Source organism: Nesoenas mayeri, assembly GCF_963082525.1.
Source record: "Nesoenas mayeri genome assembly, contig: SCAFFOLD_35, whole genome shotgun sequence".
Taxonomy (NCBI): domain Eukaryota; kingdom Metazoa; phylum Chordata; class Aves; order Columbiformes; family Columbidae; genus Nesoenas; species Nesoenas mayeri.
In genome coordinates this window covers 814432-824028 of record NW_027659961.1, presented here as the reverse complement: position 1 = coordinate 824028, position 9597 = coordinate 814432, and the positions used below count along the sequence as shown (strand labels likewise).

Sequence of the window (9597 nt, the reverse complement as noted above, 5' to 3'; positions counted from 1 at the left end):
AGGAGTAGAGAAGTGATCACCCCTTTGTACTGGGCACTGGTGAGGCTGCACCTTGAATCCTGGGGTCAGTTTGAGGCCCCTCATGGCAAGGAAGACATTGAGGTGCTGGAGAGAATTCAGAGGAGGGTGACAAGGCTGGTGAAGGGTCTGGAGCACCAATCTTACGAGGAGCGGTTGAGGGAGCTGGGGCTGTTCAGCCTTGAGAACAGGAGGCTGAGGAGAGACCTTGTCGCTGTCTACAGCTGCCTGAAGGGAGGTTTTATCATGGAGGGTGTTGGTCTCTTCTCCCAAGTAGAAAGTCATAGGACAAGAGGAAATGGCTTCAAGTTGCACACTGGGACGTTTAGATTGGATATTAGGAAGAAATTATTCAGGGAAAGGGTTTTGAAGCAATGGAGCAGACTGCGCAGTGAGATTGTGGAGTCCCCATCACTGAAGGTGTTTAAAACACAGATAAGATGGGGCTCTTAGGGACATGGTTTAGTGCCAGATTTAGGTTATGGTTGGACTCGATGATCTTAAGGGTCTTTTGCAACCACAATTATTCTATGATTCTATGATACATCATTTTTGCTATTTTCTTTCTCAGAGGACCATGCAGCCTCCCTGAGAGCCAGGACTTTTCTGAGGTGTTGGAGAGATGTCTCACGGTCACACCAGCCAGTTCCACCAGCCCCTGTCTGTCCCTTCCCAGACCAAACCTCTTCTCCATATCCCAACCTTCCAGACGAGTTTCTGGGACACAGCAAATGCTGTCCAGGTCCTCTGGGCCTGTTCAGAGAGCAGCTTGTCAACATGTTGATAGGCTCTCTGTGCACCTCAAAGCTTTCCTGACCATTTTTCTCAATGTCCCGCTTGTACCCAAACTTTCTGGTCCTTGAGCTGTACATGAGGGGATTGAGCAGGGATGTGGGGATGGAGTAGAAAAAAGGCTTTGTCAAACTGTATTGGGAGGGCTGTTCTGGGCATCCCAGAGTCCAGGATGAGGGTGCTGGAGAAACCAGTGGCACAGGTGAGGTGAGAGTTTCAGGTGGAGAAGGCCTTGTGCCTGTCTACACTGGGGTAGAGCAGTGATGCATTCATGGGACACCCATGTGAACAGGAAGGGGACAAATGGCTCTAAAATGCCTTCCAGCCAGTTCTTTACCCATCGCACATACACCATGCAGGCCATGAGCTGCAGCTTCTCCAGGAGATGCTGTGGGACACGGTGTCAAAGGCTTCACTGCAGTCTAAGGACACAACACCCACAGCCCGTGTGGCGCATTCACTGCCCACGACAGACTTTCCCTCATCTGCTCAGTGGTCCCCTTGTCACAGAAGGAGATCAGGCTGGTCAAGCAGGACCTGCCTTTCATCAAGCCATGCTGATTGGGCCCCATTGCTCATCTCGTGTGTGTGACCTCACAGTCCTTTCCCAGCCATGTTCCTGCTGTTGGCCAATCCCCTGCAGAGGCAAAAGTGACCTCACAGTGCCCTCCACACCCATTGGTTCCTACTGGACAATGAGTTCCTGAGACACAGTGACCACACGGAATCGTACCCACCATCACCCTCCTTGTGGTCCCGTGTGTGAGCAGATCAAACTAAGCTGCTTTCATCAAATTTATCCAATAGATTTCCTATCAAGGGTTTGAGTGGAGAGATGTTCCTCAGAGGAGCTGATGTATTTACTCTGGGACATTTTACATCTCTACTTCTGCCTTTGTTTCTTATTCCTCTGTCTATTCTGACGTGAAAGAGCTCTCCAAAGGAAAGATTCATGGAATCCTACGATAGTGCAGGTTTGAAGAGACCCCCGAACACCATCTCTGTCCCACTGACCTTTATGACACCACAAGGAACAGCTGATGGCATTTGAGCTCCCTTGGGTTCATCTCACCACATGCACACACTGGGAATGCACATGATGTGTATGTTTGCAACTCATCTTCACAATGAAAACATGGACTTTTGACCTAGTATTTCGTAGAATGTCCTGAGTTGGAAGGACCCACAAGGATCATGGAGTTCAACTCCTGTCCCTGCACAGGACATCCCACAGGTCACCCCATGTGTCTGAGGACGTTGTCCAGTCTCTTCTTGAACACTGTCAGGTTGGGGCCGTGACACCTCCCTGGGGAGCCTGTTCAGTGTCCAGCACCTCTAGGGGAAGAACCTTTTCCTCATGTCCAACCTGACCCTCCCCTGGCACACCCTTCTTCCATTCCCTTGGGGACTGTAATTGGTCGTCAGAGAGTAGAGATCAGTACCTTCCCTTCCTTCTCCCCTTGTGAGGAAGCTGTAGCCACCATGAAGTCTCCTTTGAGTCTTTTCTTCAGCTCTGATGCTCAGAAACCCCTTGGTTTGCTTTCTGAAGCAGAAAGGAGGAGCCATGACCTCCAGGGAACGGGAAGGGGGATCCTGTCCCTCACACACAGCTCAGGGCTCTTCCTGGGACCGTGGGATGTGGGTGTGCAAGGCCCAGGGAAGGACAACACTGGGACAACAACTTCCAGCTTCCCCATGGGGCTGCAAGGAGGCACCGAGGCCCCAGTGCCATGAGGACAACATGTCTTCTCCTGGGCCTCAGTGGCAGAGACAACTGCCCTGGCCAAGGGGACAGAGATCTGGTTTCTGTGGGTCCCTTCCAGCTTTACAGCGCCCTTTGCCATCTCCACCACAGGCTGTTCCACACGTTGCTACCCTTGCCCCTCTTTCCCTGCAGGCTGCAGACACCCATCTCGCTTCCCCACCTGCTCTCAGCCCAGCATTTCTGCACCTTCACTGCTGTGTCTGCACCCTCACCGGCTGCTCTTTGGAACACAAACCATGGGCTGATCCAGATCCCTCTGGGTCACCTCTTGCTCCACAGCACTGCCCTTCCAGTGACATTTCTTCCTCCTCATATCCACTCCTCACCTTCCAAGTAGACTTCTTTTTTCTCTTTCCTGCTTCTTCCCACTATCAAGAAAAGCTCGACCATCTCATAAACTGCCCTTCATGCAGGGAACCCATCCTGTTAGGCTTCCTGTGGTCTTTTACCTGACCAGAGAGAAGTCACCTCGCCATGATCTTCTAAATCCCATGAGTGCTGCTGGCCTTTCAGCTTCTCTGACAGACACCACCATGTCCCTGCCCATGTCCCGTCATGTTCTCAGGTGGGATGGACATGACAACCCGTCTCTTTTCCTGGGTAAGACCTGTGGGCCCTTGGGCAGAGGTTCTTTCCCAGCCATGTCCCTGCTGCTGGGCTGTCACCTCCAGACACAGAACTGACCCCACTGTCCCTTCACAGCCACATGATTCTGCCTGGATTATGAGTGTCTGAGACTCAGCTGACCTCATAATACCGAACCCATCCATCCCCCTCTCCATCACCCAGGGCCTGACCAGATCTTAATATGCTTGTTTTCTCAAATGTATTTCCCTTAAATGTTTGAGTGGAGAAACTCTCTTAGCAGTAACTGTTGTTTCTATGTCGACATCATTTCTATCATTTCTATCTCCTCTTCTTCCTCCTTTTTTTTTTTTTTTTTTCTTTTCTGCAGCTATTCTATATTCAAAAACATCTCCAGGGGAAACACTCATTGTATCATAGAGTCAGTCAGGCAGGTTTGAAGAGAGCCCTGAACATCTTCTTGCTTCACTCTCTTTCCCAAAGCAGGGTGACCAGGTGAGGTTCTTCAAGGTTCCACTCAGCTTTGCATCATCTCCATCACAGCACAGAAGGGAGAATAAAGACCTTCAGCAGCTTTGGCCCAAATGCTGGTCACTGGGGGATGACACACTAACTAGACAGAGGACACTGCATCGCAGATGATATTTGGGCTTGATGTTTCAGTGAACTTCCCACCAAGCATCCACTTCTTCAGCCCAAATAGCATCAATCAAGCTATAAATACACCACGAGAGACCATGTCCAAGGCCTGGCACAATTTCATACACACAACATGCCTGTCTTTCCCCTGCCCATTTTGGTTCACAAGTCTCTTTCTTGTCTTTCAAGTGCCTGCAGATGGCTGCAGGAGGACTTGTTCCATCACCTTCCCAGGGACAGAGACAAACTGAGCAGCCTGTGATTCTCCCCATTCTCCTTTCTGCCTTTCTTGAAGATGGTTTGACGGATGCCAGGACCTCCTCGATTGCACTGTCATTTTGAAAACACAATCCAGAATCCCAGGGCAACTGAGGTGAATCTCACTGGGTCAGTGGGGTTTGTTCCCAGAGTCATGCACACAAATGTCAGGGTTGTGCCAGGTGTCCATAACTGAGTTGGCTTTGTGGACTCTCATCTGAGGCAGAATCATAGAATCATAGAATATTCTGACTCCCTTGGGATCGTTGAGTCCAACCACAGCCCAACTCTCGCACTAAACTATGTCCCTGAGAACCTCGTATTAATGCCTTTAAGCCCCTCCAGGGGTAGTGACTCCCCCACTGCCCTGGGCAGCCTGTTCCAATGCTTGACAACCCTTTCCAGGAAATACTTTTTTCCTAATATTCAATCTAAACCTCCTCTGGTGCAAATAGCAGCCAATTCCTCTTGTCCTATCACTTGCTACTTGGGAGAAGAGACCAAGACTCGCCATATTCCAACCGACTGTCAGGCAGTTGTGCACAATGAGAAGGTCTCCCCTCAATCTCCTGTTCTCCAGGCTGAACAGCCCCAGCTCCCTCAACCGCTCCTCATCACACTTGTGCTCCAGCCCCTCAGCAGCTTTGTCGCCTCCTCTGCACTCTGTCTAGTATTTCAATGTTCTTCTTAGGGTGACGGACCCAAAACTGAACACAGGATTCAAGGTACGGCCTCACCAGTGCTGAGTACAGCGGCACAATCACTTCTCTAGTCCTGCTGGCCACACTATTCCTGATACAAGCCAGGATGCTGTTGGTCTTTTTGGCCACCTGGGAACATGCTGGCTCCTCTTCAGCCACTGTCAATCAATACCCACAGATCCCTTTCCACCAGGCAGCTTTCCAGACATTCTTCCCTGAGCCTGTAGTGTTCATAGAGTTGTTGTGATCCAAGTGCAGGACCCAGAACTTGGCCTTGTTAAACCTCAGACAACTGGCCTCAGCCCAATGATCTAGCTGCTCCGGATCCCTAAGTATGGCCGTCCTCATGTCCCACGTCATGAGCAATGGCCATGGGGACCTCAGTTCAAGGCAGCACATCCTAGTGCTGTATTCAGGGTTTCATGGAACCTTCAGGAATAGCTGATGGGGTTTGTACTGAGTCAGGTTCATCTTATGAACATGATATTCATGCTCATATCTCATCCATACAGTGGAAACAATGGCTTCTGACTTACTCATTCAATGTCCTTGTGTTGAGGGATGAACAACCTCTCTCAGCTGGGGTGAAGGGCCAGTGCTGGAAATGGTGGTTTTGAGGGGCTGGTCTGTGGTGACTGTGCTGGGCCAGTTTCCCCAGGTTGTCCCATGAACATGGGCACACAGCAGCCCCTGCTCTGCTGGTGCTTCAGGGCTCTCCCAGGAGGCCTGGCTGGGAGAGGACCGTGCTGTGTGCCAGCCCTGCACACTCACACACTTCAGCCCTTCACCGGTATTTTCTTCTCTGGGGCATTTGCCAGTTCAGTCCTCCCACCCCCTCCTGAATTGTGCCACCCCCTGCCCTCTCCCCAGCCCAGCCCGGCAGAGCAGCCACGCTGGAACTGGAACTGGTCCCACAGCAGTGGGGACCAGTGAGAATGAAGGACAGTGAGAATGTTCATCCAGCCGGCAAGCTGAGTGGGTCTCCAGCACAGGCAGCTTGCAGACCCAGGTCCAGCCTGGCTCCCCAGGACAGCATGAGACATTTGGCCTAGGGGATCCTCAGGAAGATCCTGTGGCCACAGTGCCAGGGCCACCTGCCCCAAGCTGTCACCTGCAGTAAAGGGTTTCTCTTTCCATGTCTTTCCTGCACACATACAGTGCCCCACTCTTCTCCTGGAACATGCCGTCTCTCCACAGAGCCCTTTCCCAAGAGACCTGAGCTATGCTGACCTGGCCAGCTGTTCCTGCCACCCTTCCCACTCTCCATACAGCTCCGAGCTGGCGGTGCTGCTCTGCAGAGCAAGTGGGCTGTGGTGGCCAGGGCCATGGGGTGAGTCCGCAGGCTCATGCTGGGCAGGGTGGGAGGAAGACCCAGCTCAGGGTGGCTCCTGCTCACTCCCCCTCAACACACAGACATGACTCCAGCAGCCCCAGAGATCCCAGAGAGGATGCTGGACAAACAAGTCAGTGCGGGGTCCTTTATTTCACTTTATACACACAGAGGGTAGAGTTCCTTACTTAGAAAAAGACAATGGGTCACACCAGACACGTAGATACAGACATAGATATAAGATGAAAAATAATTTTGCTTGTGGGTAGCATTAATACATCAAAGAACACCTAAAACCAAAGAAAAGAAATAAAAAACTTACAGAACTCATGTTGAACTAGTAATGCGTTATATTACAAGTTACATGCAGAAGCAGGAGGTCACTTCATTACTGCTTTTGAAAAGTAAACAGTCATCACTTTCCTTATAGACTACTTGAGTTCCCTGTTCCTCATGCTGTAGATGAGGGAGTTCACTGCTGGAGGAACCACTGAGTACAGAACAGACACCACCAGGTCCAGGGATGGAGAAGAGATGGAGGGGGGCTTCAAGTAGGTAAACATGCCAGTGCTCATGAACAGAGAGACCACGGCCAGGTGAGGGAGGCAGGTGGAAAAGGCTTTGTGCCGTCCCTGCTCAGAGGGGATCCTCAGCACGGACCTCAAGATCTGCACATAGGACACCACAATAAACACAAAACACCCAAATGCTACTAATATACAAACCACAAGAAGCCCAAGTTCCCTGAGGTAGGAGTGTGAGCAGGAGAGCTTGAGGATGTGGGGGATTTCACAGAAGAACTGGCCCAGGGCATTGCCCTTGCACAGGGGCAGTGAAAATGTATTGGTCGTGTGCAGCAGAGCATTGAGAAACCCAGTGGCCCAGGCAGCTGCTGCCATGTGGACACAAGCTCTGCTGCCCAGGAGGGTCCCGTAGTGCAGGGGTTTGCAGATGGCAACGTAGCGGTCATACGACATGATAGTTAGAAGGGAACACTCTGCACCAAGTAAGAAACAAAAAAAGAAGACCTGGGCAGCACATCCTGCATAGGAAATGACCCTGGAATCCCACAGAGAGTTGGTCATGGATTTGAGGACAGTGGTGGAGATGGAGCCCAGGTCAAGGTGGGCGAGGTTGAGCAGGAAGAAGTACATGGGGGTGTGCAGGTGCTGGTCCCAGGCTATGGTGGTGATGATGAGGCCGTTGCCCAGGAGGGCAGCCGGGTAGATGCCCAGGAAGAGACAGAAGTGCAAGAGCTGCAGCTCCCATGTGTCTGTGAATGGCAGGAGGAGGAACTGGGTGATGGAGCTGCTGTTGGACATTTGCTGCCTGTGGGCATGAGGACCTGTGCAAAGAGGAAAGGACAGTGATAAGTTAGGGGAGAGTTCTCTGAGCAAAATAAACAGGCTGTTTCTCCTGGAAAACCCCCTCCCTGATGGAGGGAAGTTTCAGCTCATTCTGTTTCTACCAACTGAAAAATAGAGTTCATCACAGTTTAAAATGGAGGTTGGGCATTTAGTTTCCAATGAACACAGCTCTGGGGCAAAACCCCTAAATTGGTATCAGAACAAAAACTGACCCATATCCCCACTCCAACCCCAGAGAGCAAGAGCACCAGGGACAGGTGGAGAAACAGGGAAGGACACTGCAGTGATACCAGAAAATAAAGCAGGGACAGAAAGGCAGACGGGCATGCTGTGGAACCTTCTCCTGACCCGGCTGTGCTGCTGCCACTCACATAATGACACTGGAGAGCAAGTACTTTTAGCAATATTTTGTGTACCACGTTGCAGGAATCCTTCACCTGGAGGTCCAGCTGCTGAGGTGGAGACTCGTGACCTGGACCCCATGGCTTTGGGGCAGAGGGTCTGCTGGGGAGGAGAGGAGACAAGGGGTTGCACTGGGAAATGTGTCTGCACTGCAGGGGATGGCAGGGGGTCCTGAATTCCGTCCCCAGCATTTCAGGTCCATCTCCCTCTCCCTGCCCATGTCTGTGCTGCCTGCAGCTGTGTGTCTGTCCCTGGTCTGCTCCCTGTCAGTGTCACAGATCCCGTCCCACGTGCTGTGTGCTCAGCTCTGTCCTGCTCACACCTCCTGGCACTGCCCAGGGGCAGCTCTGTGTGTGCAGGGGCTCAGGAGCAGCTCACACACGTCCTAACGAGAACTGGGGTCTTAGTGTATTCAAGAGAGAGTACTACATCCCCATCTCCCACTGCACACCCAGCCAATCAAGAGTGGAAAACTGAAAGCACAGACTCCTTCCCTTGCAGCTGTTCCTGTATTGATGTCGTTGTTCAGAAGGACCCTGTGCCATGTCTGTGGGGGGATCTGGAGCTCTGAGCAGCCCTGACCCACACAGCCCCCTTCAACCCCACAAACTCCCTGCCTGCCCTGCCAGGGGTCGCTCCTTCCCCCCACAGCTGCTGCCATGGGATCTCCCGGGCAGGCTGAGCGCTGACCCTGACAGGCGGCAGAGTCCCTGCCCGGCACAGCCCTGGGGTGCAGGGACCCTGCTCTGCAGGACAGCCCTGGACACCCCTGGGTGCTCACCCGGCTTCACAGCTCTTCAACATGGCCTGACAAGAGCCCCGTCCTTACAGATCCTACAAGCTGTGCCTGCGCCAGTTTCAGGAGATGCCTCCAGGAGCTACAGCTGCACTGCCCTGCACCAGAGACTTACCATGGCAAGGGCTGCAAAGGTTTCCCCTCCAGCGAGCTCTCAGTCATCCTCCAGTCCTGACCACCTTTAATCTCTCTCTGCCTTGCTCGTCTGCTGAGATCCCCAGGCAGAGCCCTCAGCCCTGCTGCGTGTGCAGAGGAGCTGCTCCTGGGCAGAGCTGTTTCTCTGCAGCGCTGCCGCTGCCATGAGCTCCCTGTGTCCCAGGAGCCCACCCAGCTCAGCAGCACAGGAGCAGCACAAGGCGCTTTAATGACCCCTCTGGTGGGTTTGGTGCTGAATCCATGAACTTCAGACCCTGGAGGAATGTGATGAAACTTCTCAAGAAGTCAAATTTAGATTCTAACTCCAAAGTTTCTTATACTGTTAATGGGTCCCACTGAGGGAACCTACTGAGAAACAATATCCCTGTTCGGTTAGAGAAGAAAACTGGAGGTCAGGAAAAGCAAAGTAAAGGTGGCTCTGATGCTGAATATACTTGGTTGTGTTTCTTTAACCAAAAGCCAAGCCCTGACCCCCAGCCCTGGGAAGGCAGAGGCAACGTCTCTGCCACGTTGCCCAGGGCCCTTCCTGGGACAGTTTGATGTGGGGCTGTGCAACGCCAAGGGCAGGACTATGGTCCCACCCCTCCCAGGTTCCTGGCTGGGGACAAGGAGGCCATGAGGCCCCTGTGCTGCAAGGACAAGGTGTCTCCTCACAGGCATCAGAGGTGCAGACAACAGCCACAGCCAAGGGGAGAAGGAGCTCATGTCTGGTAGGGCTTTCAGCCTCTTTCCATCCCGTGATCATCTCCACGACAGCCTGTCCTGTGCTGTGGCATCCCCGGCACCTC

General features: G+C 52.5%; 1 protein-coding gene across 1 annotated transcript; it reads right to left on the bottom strand.

The window, feature by feature from the left end:
• Nucleotides 1–6299: 6299 nt before the first annotated feature.
• LOC308052602 (olfactory receptor 14C36-like) lies at nt 6300–7410 on the bottom strand (the record flags this gene model as incomplete). The annotated part of the gene is made up of 1 exon (XM_080364664.1): nt 6300–7410. One exon carries the CDS (start codon nt 7408–7410, stop codon nt 6520–6522), a length of 891 nt encoding a protein of 296 aa, XP_080220790.1. The 3' UTR covers nt 6300–6519.
• Nucleotides 7411–9597: the final 2187 nt, after the last annotated feature.